A 23,630-nucleotide genomic window follows, 5' to 3' on the forward strand; every position below is an offset into this window, starting at 1 on the left:
CTAGAAACTAGCCAAAAATACTTGCAAAGCTGTGAGATGCCGCGCTATTCCTAGGCTTCACACAACCGGGAAACGGTGATCTGACTGTAGGCAATGCTGACTGTAGGCAGTCTCACAGTTTTCAGACTTAAAAAACAAGTGAAACAGACTCCAGCCACCAACCCGGCAAGCCAGGATTAGGCACCCGCGGAAGACGGGGATTTCTGATTTTATTCCATCTCGCCAAAGACTCACCACCGCCCCTGTACAAACCTACACCGCATTAGGGCAATGCCCAACATCAGCACATTACAGGCATGCCTACAAAGATGCACACATGGTAGTCCTACCCTGGAACAAGTCTGGCATCCTGACTGTGAAGCATCCCTGTGTGTAGGTAGAAAAAGCTATACCTGACATTGTATGGTGAAGGACCCCACCGCACCATTATTGCCACGTTATGCAGGCAAAAAGAAAGGGGCCCTTGTTGAACAGACCAAGTGCAGTTGATGTGATGTTAAACCGTTGAGCAGGTGCTTGTCCCTCATTAGAATCTGCTGGGTTTGGGGCAACGTGCCTTGGTCGAGTGGTGAAGCCAAAGCGCAGAGAAATCCAGAAGCTGCAGCAGGGCCGAGGGAGCATTCGAGGCTCTGTGGCAGCGAAAGGCTGGCTCAGCTCTGCCTGGCCATGTCCCTGCTGGCTCTTCAAAAGTTTGGGTTTTGCTAACTTTAGGTAACATCTTGCCGCAGGAGACAGTCTGGAGCAAGCATGGGTGTGAGCAGCCAATGCATTTGTAACATAGGTGTAGATACCTGCGGGTATAAGGGTAGGAAATCATCTGGGTGTCAGTGTAGAAAACACTGCTGGTATTTTAACACGTACGTCGTACTGAATCCCCGTCCCGCTCTCCCTGTAAACACCATTGTGCTTCTCATCTGCCACATTTGCAGCAGCAGCAGCAGAGAGATTTCCCCTGAAATGGGATTGCTGACCCAGCGGCCGCCCAGACAATGTGACAGGCGCTCCCAGGCAGCACAAAGCCCCCCTTCCAGAAAGCCGTCACACAAAGCCGAAACCCCACGCAAGCCCCAACCTGCTGGGCTCGGCACATCCCTCCCGCCAGTGCGGGGCAAGGCGGCCGGGCTGAGCGGCGGTGCTCGGCGGGCTGGAGCGGCAGCATGCCCTTGCCGAGGCGCCGGTCGTCCTTCTTGGGGGGGCAGCAGCCCTCTTCCTCCGCGGCCGAGAGCTCGGGGCCACCTGGCCGCCGAGTGAGTGTCGGGGGTGGAGGGAGCCTGTTGAGACCCCCCGGCGTCTACGTGGGAACCGTCCCCACCGGCGGCGTGAGCAGCTTGGGCACCCGAGTGTCCCGCAGAGCCCTGGGCATCAGCAGCGTCTTCCTCCAGGGTCTGCGCAGCTCCTCTGCTGCTGTGCCCTTGGCCCCGGGGTTGGAGAAGGGCAGGGGTCTCTCCTATGAGAGCCTGAACGGCTGCTTGGTGGAGTACATCGAGAAGGTGCGAGCTCTCGAGCAGGTCAACCAAGAGCTAGAGGAGCACATCAGAGTCTACCTGGACAAGAAAGCGGCCAGCGTGGGCAGCTGGGGAGCACTGCGGGAGAACTGGGAGGCCATTTACCATCAGGTGAGCACCGGAGTGCTGTTGGCAGCAGGGGGGACAGGGGGAGCTTCAGGAGTAGTTAGCAACCTTGAGTGGTGAGGGTTGATGCTGCTGATGAATGCCGCCTGATTTCAAGGCACGGTGCCCTAGACGGAGGGTTTTAAATCTGTCTTCATGATAATTAGCATTATCATTTCACAGTGTGTTGTGGAAAATGCCTATTAAGCAGGAGAATTGCCTTGGGCATCCTGCACATGGGGGTGATTGAAATGCACCCCAAGGCGTGATATCTGGGCTGATTAAAATGGGTGGGGGTTTTTCATACTATTTTTTTTCTTAGCTGTGGTTATTATACTGAGCATCAAAATTATTAAAAGACAACTGCTAGGACCGAATTAGTTTTTTTCCCTCAACATGATATCATTATAAGCACATTGGTTGGTTGGGTTTCTTTCATTAGCAATTCAGATTTTTACTTGATTCCCTTGTTCGCTTAATCACATTTTCAAAAGGTCTATTTATTTAAAAATAATAATTACATGGCTAAAAATGAGTGACTCCTTTCTTTCCCTTTGTCACCACCCTGCTATCCCTTACTCCCACCTTCTCCATACGGCACAGGCTGCGGGTTCTTTGGGAGAGTGTTTATTGTGGGGGTGCAAAATGGTGTTTGCATTGACCTCGGGGACAAGCAGCAGCTCTTTTGCTGACCAGTAAGACCAGTAAGACTTTACAGGCTGATGTCCTGCTTGCAGCATACATGGGGCTTTGTCCCCTGAGGTCTCAGGGCACCTCTCAAGTCCTGGCTTCTCGACTCCCAGCCAGCGGGAGCGGACAGGACCCTGAAGAGCTGGAACCCAGCATCTTGCACATCTCTTCCCAGCAGCACTGGTGCAGGCACAGAACATGCCGTCGGTGGGTCCTCAGAAAGCCTGAAAGACAACTTTTAAATTCCCTGGGACAATTGTGTGTTTTACGTTGGGCTGGCCAGAGTTTTACTCCAGCATAGAAGAAGGTATATTTTTATGGTGTGCTGAATTTTTAGGGCAGACCTTCACCCAGAATACTACAAATGTCATCTGAACCCTGAATGCGGCGGTGTAAGCTTGTTGAACAAAGGTCGTGCCAGCAGAAACACCCAGTTAAGCACCGACTTTTACAGCTGTTATCTTTTTGTATTGGTGAATGACTAATTGTTGCTGCTAATATAAGTTACATTTCTATAAAGCTTCTTGAAGTGGCTAGTTGCTGAAGCCAATGGGTGCTCTGAATATGGGGTGCTTACGAAAAGCCACACCCTTGAACCTATCATCTCACTGAGGTACATGGGGACTATGATGGGAGATGGGGGTTAATGCTTTACAGCCGCCATCCTGTGTTTTCTAGGTGTGTCCCATTCTGCCGTTGTAGACCTCACCTGTAAAAACTACCAGGGCTTACAGTTAAGATCAAAAAAAGTAGAACTGTGGGTACCTTAGGAAGGACTGTTTGGTATTTCTTTATAGGAAACCCCAACTTTGTAGTGCAGATGAATCTACTCATATAATAATTTTTCACCCAAATGGCTTTCCTTTTAACCTTTCTTTATATTGTCATCCTGCCACCTTGCTTCTACCCTCCTCTCTTTATGAGTAAGAGCAGCTCATAATGAAATCTGGCTTGAATATTGGGCTCTTCCTATATAAAATCAGAAAAATAGAGCTATGTAGTAGTAGCATTTGCAAGTAACACAGAAAATAAGAGAAAAAGATTAGCACCATCCATATCTACTTCACCATTAAAACACATTAGAGAACACATAAAGTTTTCTGAATTACTTCAATTAAATCAATAAAAGAGGCATCACTTAATGGGTTTTGACTTTCTCAGATATAATCTGAGCTGCTATGTACAGTTCTGACTAATAGGTTTCTTCACTTTTTTTATAATAAGCATCTAACCAAAATGAAAGTAGGACCTCATCCAGCCCCACTCATTCACCCTGGAGCTAACTGCTAAAAGTATGCCAGCATCGACACTGAAACTGTCACATTTATTAAAGCTGCATCAAAATCAGTTGCTGCAGAAACGGCTGCAATCACAGGAAGTCAGACCCTCCTGCCACGGCACGTCCCAGTAGGAAAAGTAAAAGGTGTCCAGGAGCGGGTGAACAGAAATGAGAGATACCTGGAAGATACATTTCTAGATGTATTTTTTGTAAATAGATTTTGTGTAGATGTCCACATCCACCTTAATGTGACATATACTTCTTTCAGCCTACTGCAAAATCTGAGGATTCATTTTCATTCCCTGCCAGCCCTGTGAATTCAGCCGGGAGGGGTGCCTGGCAGCCATAAAACCCCTTGGTGCCATTCGCATGAAGCAGCTGTGAAAGTTTTAGGGCAGAAAGCCACTTAAGCAGCCACCTGGTTTAACCCAAATGTCCACAATAGGAACAGTTTTTGAACAAGAAGCAGGGAAGGAAAATACACAAGTGGGGGTGGGGTCTAGACAGGAGCCCCTTCCTCCTGCACTGCTAGTGAGAAGACAAGGGTATGGCCACACAGGGCTCTCCTGGTCCCAAAATCAGAAATGTGATGGGCTCATCTCCACAGTGGGGTAGGAGAGACCCCAGCGGACCCGAGGTTCCATTTCCCTCCTGCCCTTCCTAGGATGTGCTCCAGCATCCCAAATTTCAAGTAGTTGTCCTCCCAGCAATAACAACCGGGTGCCAGCATTTCTCCCAGAGACAGAGCTTGGGGAAAAATGTGGCAATGAGTGACTCGGAGGGTATGAGTGGAGGCTCCCTCAGGGGAAAAACCACTCGTGTTTCATTGCAATTGTCAGAGCTATTACTGCAGCAGGGGATCACTGACAGGAGCTGAATGATGGGAAGCTGCTATCCAGCTCACAGCATTAATTATCAGCCCGGGCAGCTGGTTTTTAGCAGAGCAGGTGGACACACACTAATTGGGACAGGCACAAAATGGGAGGATTTTTTGCAGGAAATGAGAAATCCTTGCGGAGAGGAATTCATGTGACAGAAATACAAATTCATCGCATTTTACCCTGGGCATACTCCTTTTCTGCAGGCTTTATCCTGGTCTTCTTGTGGGAAAATCTCTCTCTAATCAAATGTGTCACTTCTGCAGAATAGGAGGTTGTTTGTAATGGCAGTTCCTTCCCACAGAGCAGGGTAGCACCTGAGAAGAGCAGATGCTTGAAACAGTCTCAGTGAGTGTATGGAGAGGAGCGGGTAGCTCAGCCTCCGTGACCATTCAATTACGGCTGAGTGGGAGACACAGAGATTTATTTTGTCTATGAGATGGCACGTAGCGTGGTTCAGATCACAGGAGTAAACACAAAAGCAGAAGGAATCAACATCCTGGACCAATGTTATCACTGCTGTGATTCCTGTGCATGGTCGGCAGCATCTGAAAAATCACCGTTTTTCCATAGAGATACTTTTATTTGCACCTGGACTTACTGTCAGCATTTACTCAGTGTTAGTACTAAGCCTGGAGGCCCACAGCCTGAGGAATCGCCACATTTGGACTCGCACCCAGTAATTTATTTGCTGTGGGGCCAGGAGCAGCTGAGTATTATCTGTAACACACTCTAACGCCAACACCATGTGTAGTGTCCGTAAATGGGCAAAACAGCATTCTGCTACTCATCTAAGGGCACAATGAACTCCCACAAAATGGTGCAGAGCTTGGTCAACTGCCGTACAGAGGATGGCAATAAAGTAGGTTTAATTATGTCCTCAGCCACCTCCAACAGCACAACCTTGGACTACCTTCACCTACAGCTGTGAGGTGGGGCGCGGAGGTTTCCTCCTTGTGCTTAGGCAACATTACAGGTTTTACAGATTGTTTCTTTAGGAGTTACCTCCTGCTTTGAGAACCAGGCATTCTTTGATGCAGGCCTGTTTACTCAGAAAATAATGTATAAATGAAGTTTTTTCCTGGATGCAGCAGGGATCGGCAAAGGACCCATCAATCTTGCCAGCCTGTCTCTAGGTATTACCTTTCCCGAGGCAATGCAACAAATGCCACTCTTGCTACCTTTGAGTTTTCCTCCTTCAGGCTCTGAGAAGGGGTTCAGCACAGAAAGCATGACCAAAAGCGTTATGATTTTACTGCTTGGCACCTGAGCAGCAAGCATGGGGTTGCATGCTTTTAGCTTGATTTAGTCGTGAATTAAAACATGTTGGAGGCAATGGGCTGATACCAACCACTTCCTTCTGTGTGTGGAAAGGAAGCCTAGACCGCCATCTTCTGATCTTTCTCCACAGAGGCATCATTTGCTTTAACTGAAGTGAACTTAAAAGCCAGATAATTTTCCATTACATAAATATTTAAACCACACCTGAGGCCACAAATTTAGCAGCATTCAGAAAAGATTTAGGCATTTGTAAGAACAGCAAAACTATACAAAGCTATCGATAAAACATAGCTAAGAATCTGGAAGACATATTAAATCTTGCAATGCCAAGCTTGGTCAGATCTCTCTTAAAAATCAAACGCTGCCAGTCAGCAGGGATAAGTTCTCCCCATAAGTGTCTGTATCACATCACACCTTATCAAGGCTGGAGCCTGCAAACTCCCTGGAAGCAGCTAGTTTTCCTTATTACCAGTCATAACCCAGTAAATGGGCCAGTATGTTGATGCAGATTTTGATTTTTTTTCCTAAAAATGAAAATTGCATTTTCATGTCCATAAAACCGCAATGAAATTAAAGAAAATTGTTGCTGCTTTTTAGTTACGATGTTTTATACCACAAATATTCAGTGTTAATTCAAGAGCTGAAAAAAATCATGTTCAAAAGGTGTATGTGTATCACAGATCCAAGTGTCGAAAGACAGTATGTGACTTAAAGGAGCTATTATTAGTAATAACATTTGCATTTTTAAAACACTTCTCATTTTGTCCATTTAAATGCCACATGAGCATCAGTGACTTAAGCCTCCCAGAAGCCCTGCAAGGCAGGACAGTGTTGCCTTCTGCTTTACAAGCAGAGGCGGCAATGTCTAAGTGCTTGCAGCATTGCAAACCCTCTCATTTCCAATGGACACAAAGAAGGGTGTTTCCAAAACTCCTGCCTCATGCATTTTGGTATGTGTGTCAGCAATGTAGCTACGAATCCATGTCACTAATGCTGCATGTTTGCACCCAGCTGTTGATTATTAGGAGAATTAAATCAAACAAAAGAGCCACTAGATGGAAGTCTTACATTTCTTCTTCTGAAGCCTAGGAAAGGGCTTTCACAGATCACGTGGTAATTTTTCAGGAAACCTGGTTTCTACACAGAAACTACCGTGTCATTGTTTATCCTAAGTTTACTGTTGGATTTGAAGCATACGCAGCTGATTTCCAGGAGGGCTGAAAGTGCTGGCTCCCACTGCAACATTCATCCCTGAAGCCTTCCAAACATTAGACTTCTTTATAACATTTTTACTTATATGGCACAGTTCAGGTTTGTGTGCAGTTCTGGAAAGCTCTGGACTTTTTCACTGAACCGTTGTCATTAGCTGCTGGTCTATGAAGAGGGGAGTTGGATTTTGATGAAGTCCTCAGGAATGTGTGCTACCAGGGTTCTGGTAAAGACATCCACTGTGGGGTAGGTGAGAAGTCACCTCAAATGACTCCATAAAACTGTAAGATTGCTACTGAAAAGCACTTGCAGTTTGTCTCCGTATAAGGCAGAAATCCAGCAGCAGCAAATCACCAGCTATTCCCTTCTGCTTTCATTGCAGCCATTTTACACTGCATTCAGCCTCTAAACTTAGCCATTAACATACCTCTGTGTGGCACTGTGCAGCTCACAGGATTTAATGCTACTTTTCCTCATGGGATGTTCCCAGTTCTCTCAAAGACATTCATTTTCATCAGACTTTAGGTCAAATACTGTAACCGTGTGGGCTCACTACCGGAGGCAATAAGTTTGATTTGACAGGACAGGGCAAATCACAGGGCAGCATTTCTGCTTCCTGATTTGAGTCAGGGAAAAAAATAAAAGCTTCTATGAAGATCCACACATGTATGAGTTGGCAGGAAGACAAAATAACTTCTGTAGGAAAAAAGGAAAGAAAAGAAAAGAAAAAAGGAAGAAGGAAAAAACACCAAAAAATTCAGAGCTTCTACTACATCCATGCTGCTGGCATGTAAAAACTAAATGTCTTTTCTCCATCTTTCTGGAGAAACTCAGGTTTCCTGGTGCAAGGGGACCTGAGGCTAGCAGAGCAGCACATCCGCAAAGTCCTGGGTCTGGCCAGCCACTCTGAAATGCTGCAGAAGGGACGACCCAGGAGTTGAGGAGTTAGGCCAGTGCTGGCAAAGTGGGGTTGCAAAAAAGCAGGGAGAAGGAAATAAGGGGGTGAACAATAAAGAAGAGCCAGTTCTACGTGCGAGAGAGCATATAAAGTCTTCTGTATTTGTGTGCCGCACAGCAGAGCTGGCTGGTGTGCTGTGAGATACCATCTCTTTCCCACATCTGGGGCTTTCATAACATCTCTGCCTCCTGCGCGTTCACTGCGCTCTCTTAATTTTCTCTATGCCAAAACTGGGACTTTTTTGCCCAGTGACAGTATTCATGGGACCTCTCTCCTCTGCCTAGATGCTATTTCCATGAAACATGTTAGAGCTGCATGTCCCTGAGGTGGCCTACCCCTCGATCATTTGGTTGGAATTGGCTAAGAAATCACAGAGTTATTAAAGAAAAATTGGCCGCCCATGCAATGGCATGAGCTCTGTTTCCCTTGGAAGCTAAGCTCCAAGCTGGAGCTGGCAGGAACAGAGTTCCAGTCCCAGGCTTCCAGCCACAGCTGCCTTTCCTTTTTGTTCCTTACAGCAGGTGAGAAGTAAGCAAACCACTTTGTTTAACTCTCGTGCCTCCTCTGATTTAAAAGATATAGAGTGCTTTTAACTTCATGATCCATTATGGACATCTCAATGTGGGGAATAGGTTATTCCTCCAGATCTCTCCTCATCAGATGCCTTCAGATATTTCATATTTGTTTGTCCAACCATTTGTAAAACATCTGGAGCAGTAAGCTCTAGCAGTAAGCAGTAAGGGTGAATGTTAGTTACCATGTAGAAATGCTTCAGCCTTGCATGTCCACCTCCACCCTGTCACCAAGCAGCAGGCCAAAAAGCAGGTGGGGCCATACTAAGGCAATGTTCCCACTTGGCGGTACTTGAGGTAACTTATCTGGACGCAGCCTTGATGTCTCCATATTGCATGGCCCGTTTCACCTCAGGGGAGCAGAATGCTTCAGGGGAATTTGCAAGCTCATTTAATTGCAGACTTAATTATCTAAAGAAACATTCCTGCTTCAAGAACTCTCCTGGCCCACATAAAAAAAGCTTCTCTTATTCATGTGGTGGTTTAGTTTCAACTACAAATCTCCATGTGTATCTCCTGAAAAAGACCCAAGAGATGTTCAGTGGAGCTCCTCCCGAGTGACAGCATGGACCATGGGATGGCTGGAGGCCCCAGACAGGTATTTGCAGAGGTGATCGCTCTAAGCCTGGTACCAAACTCCGCATGTCTTTGGTCACCTCCATAGCTCAGTGCACATGTGACTTCAGGGCAGGCAGTGGTCTTTTTTTACCTTTTTATCATTTTATATAACCTTGAATCACAACAAGCTGCTATGTCACAAGCCTTTCAGTTTGCTTACCCCTCAAAGTGCATCCTAGGCACTAAAGATAGACCCCAGAGCCAAAGCAATGATACCATGGTCTGTCTTATTTGCACAATCTTTCCAAAGCACTTCACATTCACTGTAATAATCTTTGAAGACTGCCTGCTCCTCAGGTCACATATCTTTCGCAAGAGCTTACAGGATTCCATCAGAGAAGAAAAGTGACGCTCTGGGAGCTGAGGACGGCTCACAGGTGGCATGAGCAACAAGTATCCCTTGGCTCACTGAAGATGACAACCCTGAAGAGGACTGCTGATATGGGAAGTAGAATAGGAACTGCATAAGTGCTACTTAAACTGTATTTAGAAAATGTAAGTGGGACTAAAATGATGAACGTACCTTGCGCGCAGTAATGAATTTTGCCCCTTGTGACCAGCTGACGATCAGAATAAATGTGTTTCCACAAGAAGATGAATGCTTAGGAGCAATGAACAGTTCGATAACAAATTACAGCCTATTTGCAGAGAATTTGTGAATTTATATGTACAAAATTCATTTGTTATATGGAATGAGTCACTTAAACAGCCCTAGGCTAAAGGACTATTTTCAGAATCAAACCTATACATCTGTTTAAGATACACGTACAGTGCACATAGCTAATGTGCTGAAGCTCTTCATTGCTTGAGCTCTGTTTTCTCTTTCTTCTAGGTGGGTGAAGCAGTCCTTGAAAATGCTCGTCTTATGCTGCACACCGAGAACATTCAAGCCTGTGCTGAAGACTTTAAAGACAGGTAGTCTTGTGGTGGCACCTAGTTGGCCACTTTCTTTGAAACTTTGCTTTGGCAAATGCTTACTCTATAGGGGAGTAACACTCAGTGAGTAGAACAGGCTTGTTCTTTTAAGTTGAATATTCAACCATTTGACTTGGGAGGGGGTTTGTAACAGCAAAATAATTACGATGCTAGCATTATTTTGGAAGATTTTGAAGATTTATAGTAACAAAAATGTGCACTAGCAAAACTACTTAAGCTATTCTTTGATATACAACCATTGATTTACTGAGAGGTCAGTATTCATTCAAATTTGGGTTGACATTTTTATAAAGACAAACTTCCATGTACTTTTTAGTTTTAATTTTTGGTACCACATGAGTGGTTTTGGAAGTAACAATCATTCTGCTGCAGCAGCTGAAAAGCAAAAATTGCACCACTACAAACATCAGTGTGGAAACGTTAGTTAAGAAAACAGAAACAGGCTGCACTGATTTTCCTTGTCTTTACTGAAAGAAATGAACAGTAGAAGAAGATCTTACATACTGACAAACTACTTTTTTAATGTCTTTCTGTTTGCAGAGCCTAATATTCATGTACATGAGTGCATGAAGCTCTTTACTCAGGAGATGTGGTCCTTCTAGATTTACTCATAATGAACTCATTCATTTACAAATAGCTTTTTGCAAGATCTGACACATAAACTGTATTTCAAACTAATTGATTTTTATCTCCTATGATTTTTATCATCCCTTACACTTCTCTCTCTCTCTCTGGTATTATTTTATTTAATCACATCAAAAAGTGTGTTAATCATGTTCTTAGGTTTGCCTTTTATTTCAGAAAGGTACAAGTCTGAGATACTCTTTTTATGTCTTTATGTACATGGTTACACTTACATTTTAAGTAGTTTTAAAAAATATTTCTTAAAAATGTCATCTGACTCGGACAAGCAGTCTACATAACAAAACCAATGTCAGATCAATCCACTGCATAGTAAAAGCTCCTAATTCTCACTGGGATCACCTGCCACTTTCCCAAGCACTTGAACTTCCAGCAAAGTAGGTGGCTCTCAAGGGGCGGCAGAGTGCAGGACTTGTTTATGAAGCTGGGTCCCATCTAACCTGAAAACCCTCCTGTCTAGCCTCCCTGGCCACCAGGTCTGACACAAAAGCCTCTCACCGAAGCAGATTCACCATGCAACCCAGCCACATTTTCAATGGAAAGCCTAAAATGAAAAGGTACAAAACAAGAGCGATTGCAGCAAGCAGCAGTATAAAATAGCAACTGCCTGCCACAATTTCCCTTACCATTGCAGGCACAATTTAGAAATGAGCCGTTTGATTTAACAGCAATTCTAGTTGACAAACAAACCACTCAGATTTCCTCTTTATTTTAATAGCACTGGCATTAGGTCTTAAGCACAGGCTGGTACCCTGAAACATCAGCTTGTCCATTAGTAAAACCTTGATGCACACATATTTTCTTTGACCATAGCTCTGAAAAATTCTTATGTAGATGAATGAGCAGTTATTCTCATTTTAAAGCCAAGCAGAGAAAAAGCCACCCATAGTCATACTGTGTCTAAATACCAGATCTAGCAAGAGACCGCATGCCGCTCCGTGCTTATTCAGGAATCCTATCAGGCTGATAACCACCCTAGTGCAGACTGCTAACTTGGCCTCTTTTATTACACTCTGAGTTAATGACAGGGTACTTCAGGCAGTCAAATTCAAGTATAGCAAGACAAGGTGAGAGCAAAGTATATCTTCTGTGTTTCTGTGTCTCTGTCTGGGACGCATGAGCTAATTAGCATAAACGGTGTCATTTTAAAAAAAAAGCAGGTTTTTCTTGCTGAGCTGTGCTGTATTAAGGTTTGGGGTTTTCTTTTTTTTTCTCTGCAGGTATGAAAATGAACAGCCATTCAGAAAGGCAGTGGAAGATGAAATTAATTCCCTATATAAAGTGATTGATGATGCTAATTTAACTAAAATGGATCTGGAGAGTCAGATAGAGAGCATGAAAGAAGAATTAACTTTGCTGTCAAAGAATCATGAAGAAGTAAGTCCAGACTCAGCACACTGCAAAGCCAACGTGTGCCTGTTTCACCCAGTTGGTGTCATGTATCTAGTGCAAAGAAGCACTAAAAAGGTCTGCCTGCCATCTGGATGGGGAGATTCTCCTGAAACCCCCTCCTACTTACCTCTTCTCTGTTAAAGAGCTAACCTCTGAAGCATGATCAATTTGCTTACATTTAAGTTTTAACCCGTTCTCATCTGATAAATATGACATGGAAGAGATGTCATCACTTCCTTTCCTGCTAGACACCACATGATGGTCACAAGGCTGCACAGTCCTGTATGTAGACATCTCAACAGTGAGATCTGATTCTCAGCTAGAGATGTAAAGAGAAAATGCATGTGCAGGGAACAAGCTCTGGTCCTGCTGCACTAACACTGAGCATTAACCAGGTTCTTCTGAAAATATCCTGCTTGGCTTAGCAAGCTGCTCAGTTCCCAAAAACATGTCTCTCCTGCGCAACACACCACTGAAGCAAGTCACAGGGACAGGCCGCTGGAAGGGAAGCCCATTATTACCCAATTTTGCAATACTTTCCCACTTACTCATTACATTCACCTGATGGAGGCTCGAATACAGAGCTGCTACTAATCCCACATAAGGGAGAGCAAGCAATTGCGGGGATGCCTCAAAAGTAAGAGAGAGCTTGAATTGAGATGCCTCACAGAAGCAAGGTACTATCCTACCTTACATTTCTTACAGGTTATTTTTCCAGCATTTTCATATTTCAGCAACATTGCAGGCATACGGTGACGTGGTTTGCCAAGATGAGGTTGCTTCATCCCCTCCCTACTTTCATGAGGCTAATCCCAAGGCTGGCATCTTGCAGAAAATAACCAGTGGCTTCAACACCACTGCATGGCATGAGAAAGACGGAAGTTATTTTTGATAAGAAGGAAAACAGAAAATTCCTAGGAATATACAGGAACCCCCTTAAACCTCTGTGTATTGCAATGACTGCTGTGAAACCAGAAAAGCTGGCGCTGATGCTGTTCTCTGCCCATATGTATGGTGTAACGAGAACACCACCTCTCCAACAGCTCCTCCTGCTCTGCATTTAGCCAGCGAGGAGCCCCTGCAAGGTAGAAGGATGCTCCTTTCTTTACCCGTTGGGAGTATCTGAGCATTTGCAGAACCACCTCAGAACAGACTTGATTTTCCCACGGCAGCATCACCAAGGGAAGCTGCTCAAGAGAAGTCATAGAATAAAGGCTGGAAGCAACTATTGCAGTTACTTCAGCTGAGCTCTGGCTCGAGACAGAAAGTCCTAAGGATTTTTCTGAACTAATTCAAACCTTTCTTTCCTCAAGTGCCCCCACTAGGTAATACATGTCAGGTCCTTTTGAGGCTCTTATGAACTTGGAGTGGGCACATTTTGAGGCTTTCATCCTTGCAGGTTCGTAATTCATACAATTCCATCAGTTTTTTTCCAGTATTGCCACTGTCAGGGGCCATTGTTTACACAGTTCCCAGAGGCTTTTACACTACATTTTTGCTTATGCTAACAGCACATATGAACAGATTGATGTAAAAAGATCATAGTGCCAGACAGTTTAGATACATGTGCAAATCTCATTTATTCTTGTGTTCCTGAACACAATGTACAACTGATGTGCTACCTTTAAGCATGCAATTCTAATTCTAAACACACTATTTCTCTACTGCTTACATGTTTTTGGAGCACGTATATATAAAGAACAGAATGCTGTCACGGACAAGGACAGTACTCTTCACCTAACATGTACATGCACAGAAGCACACAAGCACACGTGGCTCGCACAAGCTGCAAGGCTGTAGACCTCCTGCTGTTTTGCACAACTTGTATCTCCCAGTAAATGCATGTCTTTGTTATCGAGTGGTGCAGCAGAGAGGGAAGAGCAGGGTCTGATTTGCTGTAAGCTGTTAGTTCCTTGACCCAGAGTCCACATTGCAGCTTTATGGGCAATATAGTTGTGATGGGTTCAGGTCCTGGGTGCACAGTACGCATGTGTCAAGCTCTGACTGATGCAGAAACTTCCCACTGTGAGTGGGGGCTGCTCCAGGCAGTGCCTTGGTGTAGGGCTTCAGTGTCCTTCCACCAAGAGGGAAACAACTTCTAGCACCCCAGATCTGCAGTAAGACTCCCTATGCAGAAGCAAGGCAAATCCACATCTGCAAAAGAAACCCTCCAGTGCACGAAGTCATTAATGTAGACACCTTTTGGGACCAAATTTAATTACTCTCTCTGTGGCACTGAAAGAGCTCTTCCTCGAGCCTCTGAAGCTACCACATTCAGTTGTCCGGTTCACCTTCTTTTATGTCTGTTATTTTTGTTCAAGGATGTGAAGGTATTATACAAGCAGCTTGCTGGATCTCAGCTGGAAGAACTTGATGTTCCCCTGGGAAGTGGCCTGGATGACATACTGGAAAAAATCAGAATCCACTGGGAGAGAGACATTGAAAAGAATCGTGCTGAGACAGGTGCCCTGCTCCGTACCAAGGTAAGCACTCTGTAGCCCACTCTAACCTTAGTGGATTTGAAGCAAACACAACACCTAATACTCTGTAGTAACTTGGAGGGTTGGATGTTTGTTTTTTTTCTTGAAACAAAAAAGATGGTAAAAATCTAAAGGATTTTGGTCCAAGCTCATGGGAAAATACACTCATAAATATCAGTGGCTTTCTTGGCATACACAGAGTTAAATGTGTACACACAGGTGGAAATGGCCCTACCAATATTTGTGTGAACCTTCTAAGGGCTCTGAAATGTTGGCTAAGAGAAAAAAATCAGTTGATACCTTCTGCGTAGGATAAGCCACAGTTATTACCCTTCTTCCTAGCATCATTCCTCCACTGAACAATTTACAAGGGTCTATAAAGCAAAAGGGCAAAACAGATTGCTCTACACTAATTATACAGCTACAGACTCCTTGTGGGTTTCTTCTTGATATTATTTCCTTTGGCAGCAGTGGGAAAACTGGCTATTAACTTAGAAATGAAAAGTGATGATAATAGCTATTGCCTTTAAAAGGCCTCTCCTCTCCTGACACTGAGTCTGAAACAGCCTTTTAATGCATCTTTTTCTCTGTCATGAAGGATCACACATTTTCCAAATTGGCTGACTGAAGTAAGTATTTTTGCAGAGCTGAAGCATTAAGATCAGCAGATGATCCTGTATGTTAGCAGCCATCTCATTCTGAGTTGGCTATTACAGCAGAGCATGGCACAGCAAATCATAACTACAGCTGTGCTATAAGAAATATTTTGCAAAAACATAGCCTCCCCTGTTCGATGGTACAGAACTGCCATGACAGGATTCAGGGTTAGTGAAAGCAAACAGCAAGAAAAAAAGTAAGAAATACGTTTTCAGAGATAAATGCAAGCTCTGAGTACGTGTCTGTTTTCAAAACAAGAAAAATCCTGTGACAACAGTGATAACAAAGGAGCCAGCCAGCCAACCAGAGGAGTTTAACCCAGAGGTCCCATCAAGTTTGTGAGCATGCCAGACTGTTACTCAACAAATTTTTCATAAGGTTGGTCTGCAGGGGCCTGATTTTCAGCTCGTACAGCCCAAAGGAAATCGGTGACACAGTAATAACTACACGAGCCCAGACAGTGCCTCCATACAAAGCATACGCAGCCCTGAAAAGCCTAAGCATCCTCAGTAGCCTCCTAAGCTTCTCCCAGAATCTCTCTTCCTGGCCCACCACCAGGTTTCAGCAAAATGAGCATTACTTTGAACAGCACCAAATTTTTCAGTGTTCCCACTTTTCTGTCCTGCTTTCTCCTTTTCTGTTCCACTTTCTCCTCCTCCTGTGCAAACACACCCTCACAACTTCTTTCTTATTTCTTTCATACCTTCAATATCTGGTCTTTCAGATGCTCAGAGATATCATTTGGGGAGAAAACTGCCAGCTCATATTAGACTGATGACTGGATCCCATTAACGTGTCTTTTATACCTAGCCCATCTCTACTTGGCCCTCTTGGTCTAAGCTCCTACTAGTTTAAGTTGATACTGTTTTGGGGTTTTTTTGATGGGAGGAAGAATTAGAGCATCACAGATTTCTGGAAAGATCAGTTCTGGTTCTGAACAGGGTCTGGTATGACATTCCAGATTTTTTTTTCCCCGAGGCATACCTCTCATTAAACCCAGATGATGCAGTTTTGCATCTCACATCTCATACAGTTTTGTATTTCATACAGATCTATTCAGATTATTCCTATTAAGACAGATAATGAGAGTTCAGCTTTTTTCAACTAATCTTGTGGACTTATGCCATCTTATGTGGCTAAGCTGCACCATTCAGTTATCCACACTGTGAAAAATTTGTCCTTACTCTTTTGTAACATCAGAAAGCGAGCCATTCCCTCCTCAACTTTGCTATTCATTACTAGTTTCTTTAATCTCTCTGTGTGAGGTTTTCCTTGGTCCCTAATATTTTAATTTCCTTTACCTGCACCCACTCTTTAGTGTAGCTGTGACAATGTGAGACCAAGGTATTTCAAATGACGTCCTAGCACTGACTTAGACGTCAGTGCAGTATTGTTATTTTCTAATTCACTTGCCTCGTTTGCTTTGTCTCCTGACTAGACCTGCAGTCTTGGCTAGATTTTTCACAGGTATTCGGACACCAAAACACACCAATTTCCATTCATACCTAACAGGGCTTCACATGGGACTTTTTTAGATGAGTATAACCTTGAAACTCGAGTCCATTGGTTTGACCTCTGCACTTTCTTGTCCATAATGCTCAAAACCTTTCCCTGAACTGACAGCAGTGATTTAAACCCTTGTAAGACACACAAGCTATTTAGTATTTTCCCCTGAAAAATGCTTTACTTAATGATGTGGTGCTGTTCATTCATGTAGGTTGATTCCGCACATCCACCCCTGCTCACTGCTGATCTGTATTGCTTTCTGCCATCCATAAATCCTTCTAGTTCATGTTTCATCCCCAAGGCTGTAAACCTTGAGGCATCGAGCTGTTAAGCTTCTGTCATAATGGAACTAGACATTAATCCTCCTCTTCATGTCCCGTCTCTTGACCAGCTGTTGATCCATGGCAATGCTCTTCCCTGAGCACACAATTACACACTTTCCTCTGTCATCCCCTATGCGAGACCTCATAAAAAGTTTTGAAAAATCTTGTGGATTATATCAGTTGTTTTTCCTTTCTTTACTACTTTGCCAACATGTTCTCAGAACTCTAAAGATCTTATAAAAGTCACTTTCCTTCTGCAGATATCATGCTGATCAGACCCTGGTGTTGGTGTTCTGTCCATATCATACTTTAATTATCTTGATTCCACGAAAAACAGACTAATGAGAGATTCTGCACTCTTGCACAATGGCTGGCTCAGAACTGTACAGAGGTGCTTGAAATCCACACATTCCTAGGAAGCTCAAGCACCAAAATGATAAAGATTTAGGAGAACGATTTCATCCTTTCCCTCCAGTTGTTTGTGGGCATCACAATTCGGTATAGCATCTGCCTTGTGAAGCATCTCAGGAATAGGAAGAGCAGAGCCCCCAGAAAACACGAATTGTCTAGTGGCACATGTCTGCACTTCTCTACAGAAGGAATCCCAAAGCTGAGGCCAAATGTCACACCCAGCAGCACCCTCCACATGGACTCTTAGGGCGACTCAGCTGGTAATTCTGTAAGGAGGATGGGAAAACCTTGTGTGTACCAAAAGTGTTGGAGCTCATTCAGTGTGTGCTTATTTGCTGTATCATCCTCAGTATTTAGTGCCTGTTGTGGCTACCTCCATCTACTCTACCTGCCTGTTCTATCATTCACATCACTAACATCAGCTCAGGCTAGCTCCTGGAGGAGTTTCAGCATCACCTGTGGTGATGGTGAGTTGGATTTATAGGTAGCATTTGGGCCACCAGCAGGGTAAATGTGAATGAGAGATGCCAGGCTTCAGGTAATGGGTGTAGGCTATAAATATAGATGCAAAGGCCCCCTCTCTGCCCTATGTATCACTTTAAAAAGAGACATTTATAGTCTTCATACCATAATAACGTGCAGACTACACTCTCAACACAATTTAGGAGATGCAAATCACTCCAGAATGGCAGGTCCATGATCACTAGGCTGGGTTCAGCAGAATCAGTGAGGTGGGATTACGTCTCTCTGAAGCATAAGCCCCTACAAAGTATTTCTAGAAAATACAGGCTCTGTGCAATTTGCTGGAAAGGACAGTTTTGGTGCCTGGATTGAAACTCAGCCATCTGCAACACAGGTTCATAAACCTAAGTTCTGCTTGAGACTGAAATGGTACTAAAATGACCTTCTGCACCTGAGATTATTTCATTCACAACAGCCAAGGTGTGGGGTTCATATTATGGTACCCTAAAAAATTACAGAAATTATTTCCTGTGCATGGTCCCAGATTTTTTTTTTAAATTTGATCTTACGTTTAAAATAAAAGAAAGCATAATCAGAAAAGCAGGACAGGGTCAAGATGAATTTTCACAGTAGAATGGAAGTATTTTGCATAGTTTAACTTTAGTGTCAACTAGAAGAAATGTAGGTTTTGACTGAAGAATTGTATTTGCTAGAGCCCAGAGCTCTGGATTGAAAACCATGATCTCAGCCCTCATTAAAAAGTATAGACATTTTCACTCAGGTACCTTTTCCTTCACCTATTTCCAAGGAGACTGAACTAAACACATAAAAACCTGCAAGCAACAAGAGCATGAAATGGCATAAGAATACCTTAATTCAATTAACAGAAATTATTTTTCTGACTCTGTGATATGACTTGCTCTTACTCACCAAATCCTGTGTGAAAAATCAAGCTGTGAATACTTCTGAAATCCAGTAGACTAAGTGAAAGCACTTACGTCTTTAAAAACCACTTTAAAAACACTCAAAAAAAATTTGTAGTATAGCTACAAAATGAAGAAATCCAGCAATGTTTTCTTTTTATAGGTCATTTTAAATGTACTAGTATCAATGGTGAATAGCTTTTGTTGACGTAGATAAAATATATATGCTTATATGTATAAGCCTTTTTACAGTAAATGCATAGGAAATGTGGTAATTTTGACACTAAGAAGTATTCAGAATTATTCAACTGAGGGATTTAATATACAAGAATCAAACTTAAAGTCAAAATTGCCACAAACCGTGAAAATATTAACTGTCAGTTTGGTATGTAAGGAAACTAAACCATAATTTGAATAGGCTGTATCTTTCAAAGCTGGTGAAGGGTCTGGAGCACAGGTCTTATGAGGGGCTGCGGCAGGAACTGGGGTTGTTTAGCTTGGAGAGGAGGGGACTCGGGGGGACCCTATGGCTCTCTACAATTGCCTGAAAGGAGCTGTAGGCAGGTGGGTGTTTGGTCTCTTCTGCCAGATAACAAGCAACAGGACAAGAGGAAATGGCCTCAAGTTGCACCAGGGGAGGTTTAGATCGGGTATTAGGAAAAATTTCTTCACTGAAGGGGTTGTCAAGCACTGGAACAGGCTGCCCAGGGAAGTGGTGGAATCACCATCCCTGGAGGTATTTAAAAGACCTGCAGATGTGGTGCTTAGGGACATGGTTTAGTGGTGGACTTGGCAGTGCTAAGTTAAGGGTTGGACTCAATGATCTTAAAGGTCTTTTCCAGCCTAAATGATTCCATGATTCTGTGACAGTCACAATTTTTTACTAGCAACAGGCTGAAACAATGGCTGCCGTGCGAACACAGGAGGAAGAGCTGGTGGAGGGTCTTAGAACTGAGTTCCATGAAACTGCCTGCAAAATACAGAGCTTGCAAGCAGAAACCGAATCTTTGAGAACTTTGGTAAGCAATGTTGGGGTTTCAGTGGGTATATTCTGTGCAAAGTCAACATGCCTTCTGAGGAAAACATTCCTGTCTTGGCACGCAGGCTTAAGAAACTCCGTTTTCCAGCAGATACTGCTTCCAGAGATGCCAGACATTTCTGGCCTCTTCTTGATTGACATGGTGCACCAAGTGTAACATATTTGACAACCAGGCCCCAGATTTCAATCTTCAGTGTCTTCATACTCAATAATAATTTCACAGAGATTGCTGGGTGGGTAGTACTTGACAACGTGAAGAGTATCTGCACCTTGTAACCACGGTGGCTCAACCTTTGTAATGATAATACACATTTTTCAAAGTATCTAAAGAAAGGAATTATCAAAATATTACATCTCCACTTTAAGCATATTCAATAGAGATTTTGGCCAAACCTGAATAAAAATCACTATGAAGTATAGGAAAACTGACTTCTAACGTCTGCTGTCCTGCCCTTATAGAAAAGGGGCCTGGAGAACTCTTTATATGATGCCAAGCACTGGCATGACATCGAACTGCAGAACCTAGGCTCTGTCATTTCCAAGCTGGAGGCTGAGATGGGAGAGATCAAAGTAGAAACCGAGCAGCAGCAGCGGGATCGTGAAAACCTGCTGACCAGCAAACAACAGCTGGAGAAAGACATTGCTGCGTATCACTGCCTTCTGGATGGAGAACAAAGCAGGTACTTGTCCTTAAAAGCAAGTGTGCCATGAGGATGGAGAACATGTGCCCCCCCGAGAAGGGGTTGTGAGGTTGCTGGAAGCAGGAAGACTAGGGTGATTCTTGTATTTCATAAGGTTAAGTGGTGATGGTGACGTTTGGAGCAGTTGCCAAAGGGGAATAACACCCCGAATCCAGTCGTGCAGAGATTCCTGACGTATTGGAGATGAGTGGTTTCCAGCACTGCCGCGGAAAGACTCTTAGGAATATGCCAGTAGGTCTACATGTCGCTTCCCTGAAGATTTGAGATGTGAGATTATAAAGCTAGTACAGAATCTGGGGGCTACATTGGTGGCTGCAAAGCAGCTGTGTTGTTTCTTGCCTCGGGTACATTATGCCTTCCCTCGACCTCCTACTATACAGTCCAAATATTAAAGCTGTGATCCTGGGGAACCTCCCTTTCTAAGCATATAAGTTCCCCCTGCCCTGAAGCCCGAGGACAGAATCTGGCCAACTGACCGTACCTTTTGTGAAAAACCATAGTTCAGACTCTTAATGTTTGTCCTCTGGGAATAACCTTAAATGCCTTTACAGTGGTTGGGTTGCTTGGTTGGGCTTTTTAAAGATCCTTAATCACCACTAGTCATGGAACCCCTGAGAATCTGATCCACAGATTTTGACTTGCTCTTCTGCTCCAGTCAGGGAGAAATTATTTTATAAACAGATCCTGCTGAAGTTGATGAGATTTCACCAGCTGAACTGAGGATAGTATTTGGTTCAGCAATTTTCCTATTTGTAGTAGTGATTAATTTTATTTGTTTTTTACTTTCAGCTGATTATGAAACTCCCAGCCCACAGAAGACCATTGCCATTAAAGCAAAAGGAGATGTCACTGCCAATTATGTTCGTGGAAGCTAAAACCCCATCAGAGCAGCCTGCTTTATTCAGTTTGATTCAACACTCAAAGTAGGTTGTAGCTTGAACAACTTTATTAGACCCTCCTCATGTAATTGCTTTGCTTACAGATTTCAATTTACTCATGTTGTTAAAATTATAATAAAAATAAAGAATATCAGGGGTTTAGTTTGACTTTTTTTTTTCCCTTCCAGTATTTTTCATGATAGCTGAAGGGGGTTGGATTAAAGACATAGGCCCTCCACTCTACAGCCAGTAAACTCTTCCTTTTTGCAGTACAAATATACCAAGACTGAACTACCCTTCCACTTTGCACACAGCATCCAGGTGGAAATGGCAAGCACTCTGTTGTGTCACAAGACCATCAGCTCACTAGTGTGAAATCTAAATCAAATAATGCTGAAGCAGTTCAAGTGTGCTGTTAACTCAACACAATTAATTCTGCAATACGTAAGTCAGCATAAGCATTCATGTGAGCATCTCAGCAGCATTTAATAAACGTGTTTTAACTCTAAACTAAACTTCTGGAAAAGCTGAAGGTGCAGGAGAGCAACAGTAGTTGTCTGCAGTCCAGGTCACATCCTTTTACTGTATACTGCATATCCTAGCCAGAGTGTCAGTTTGTGCAAATATGATACTTTCTGATCTATTGATATATTTTGATACTTGGTTTTTTATATGCCTGGATCTTTCTTGATATCAACATCCCTTAAGGCAGGTTGGCCAAACTTCTTTTCAACAGACACCCACATAGCATCAACGTGCAGGTGACCCTAAGTAGATTCTCTTATTTTGATGGTATGATGAAAAAGATTTGTCATCTTTCACTTCTGACTTCTGTATTTTAAATATTGATATCCTCATTGTATTGCATTCACAGTGTGGTCATATAAAGTGCCAAGATGGATCCTGCATTTTCAGAGGAACATAATGAACCTTGGCCCCCATCACACAAAATCTCAGGTGGATGGCTGGCTTTCCTTCCTGAGTCCCTGCCCAGGAATGAAGCTATCCCTACATGCGTGTGTTGGATTACGACTTTACAGTATCGACAGTTACACAGGGTGACAACATAGTTCATTAAGCAGACTCAAAGACTACTGAGAAATGGCATATATTAGAGAACGTAATGGCATACAGCATGTATGAGAGAGAGTCTGTAGATATTTTGATCTTTAATTGAAATATTAGCTAACAAAGGTACTTAAGTTTTTAATGACTGATAAAATCAAATGCACTCCAAATCCACCATACATGATCCACCAGAGAGTAACAAGAATCAGCACACATGTATTGCCATGCCCTTCCTTGCACATTCCCACACACGTGGAAAATCCTTCCTGATACAGTTATTGACAAACAATTCCTCATTTAATCTCTGCAAAAAGGCCGTTTGGCAGGTACCACCTTCAAGATTTTGACAAAAAAGTACTGGATTAAGAGATTACCCAACAACAACCAAAAAAGAAAGGCAGATGATGGCAGATTCCTTTTTTTTTTTCCTCACAGAATGCTGGCTCCTCAGAGCAGCAATACTACCTTCTTACATATCAACGCAGAACTTGCCAAGCTAAGACTCCATCAAGGATAGTGATGATGAGAGAAAATATATACAAACAGTGGTACAAGGGATGAGATGGCAGAGACCCTTGGGTTGTTAAGTGGATGCTGTCTAGGAGTGGTCACTTTTTGACATTAGTGAAACATATCCTCCCCCTCATTCTTGACACTTAAGCGAGAGCAGTTTCACTGTGGTTTGAGAAAGAAAACAGAATTTACAAATTATTTGTATATTTCTTCATAGAAACCCCCTGATAGGTTTTCAGGTTTTCTTTCTGTCTCATGTGCACTGTAATCAGATAGCTTCTATAAATAATCAAATTAATCCTATAGCATAAAAATATACAACCTGGTATCAGATTTCTTTGCTATTTTTTGGTGATGCCTCAGGTATGAAGACACTGCTGGCTAGCCCACTGTAATACTGTTCTTTATAAATGTCACTGACAGAGATAAACCTGGTGAAATTATGAATCTACAATCATACTGTGATATGAAAGGAAGGATTTTTTGAAGTTTCTAATATGCCATTCCTTGTTAGGTTCAAATGATGCAGCAAGTTTCACAAAAATACAAGCAGATTATTCATTGGAATGGAAAATGCAAAATCAAGGTATTCCAGCATGGGGAA

General features: G+C 43.2%; 1 protein-coding gene across 1 annotated transcript; it reads left to right on the forward strand.

The window, feature by feature from the left end:
• The first annotated feature begins 1,009 nt into the window (after positions 1 to 1,009).
• Positions 1,010 to 20,819, forward strand: BFSP2 (beaded filament structural protein 2). Its single transcript, XM_056336153.1, is given in 7 exon segments — positions 1,010 to 1,616; positions 9,393 to 9,563; positions 9,928 to 10,010; positions 11,894 to 12,050; positions 14,387 to 14,548; positions 19,715 to 19,846; positions 20,326 to 20,819. Coding segments are annotated over 7 exon segments (1,416 nt in total). The 5' UTR covers positions 1,010 to 1,157; the 3' UTR covers positions 20,578 to 20,819.
• Positions 20,820 to 23,630: the final 2,811 nt, after the last annotated feature.

Source organism: Falco biarmicus, chromosome 4 (assembly GCF_023638135.1).
Source record: "Falco biarmicus isolate bFalBia1 chromosome 4, bFalBia1.pri, whole genome shotgun sequence".
In the NCBI taxonomy this organism is placed as follows: Eukaryota; Metazoa; Chordata; class Aves; order Falconiformes; family Falconidae; genus Falco; species Falco biarmicus.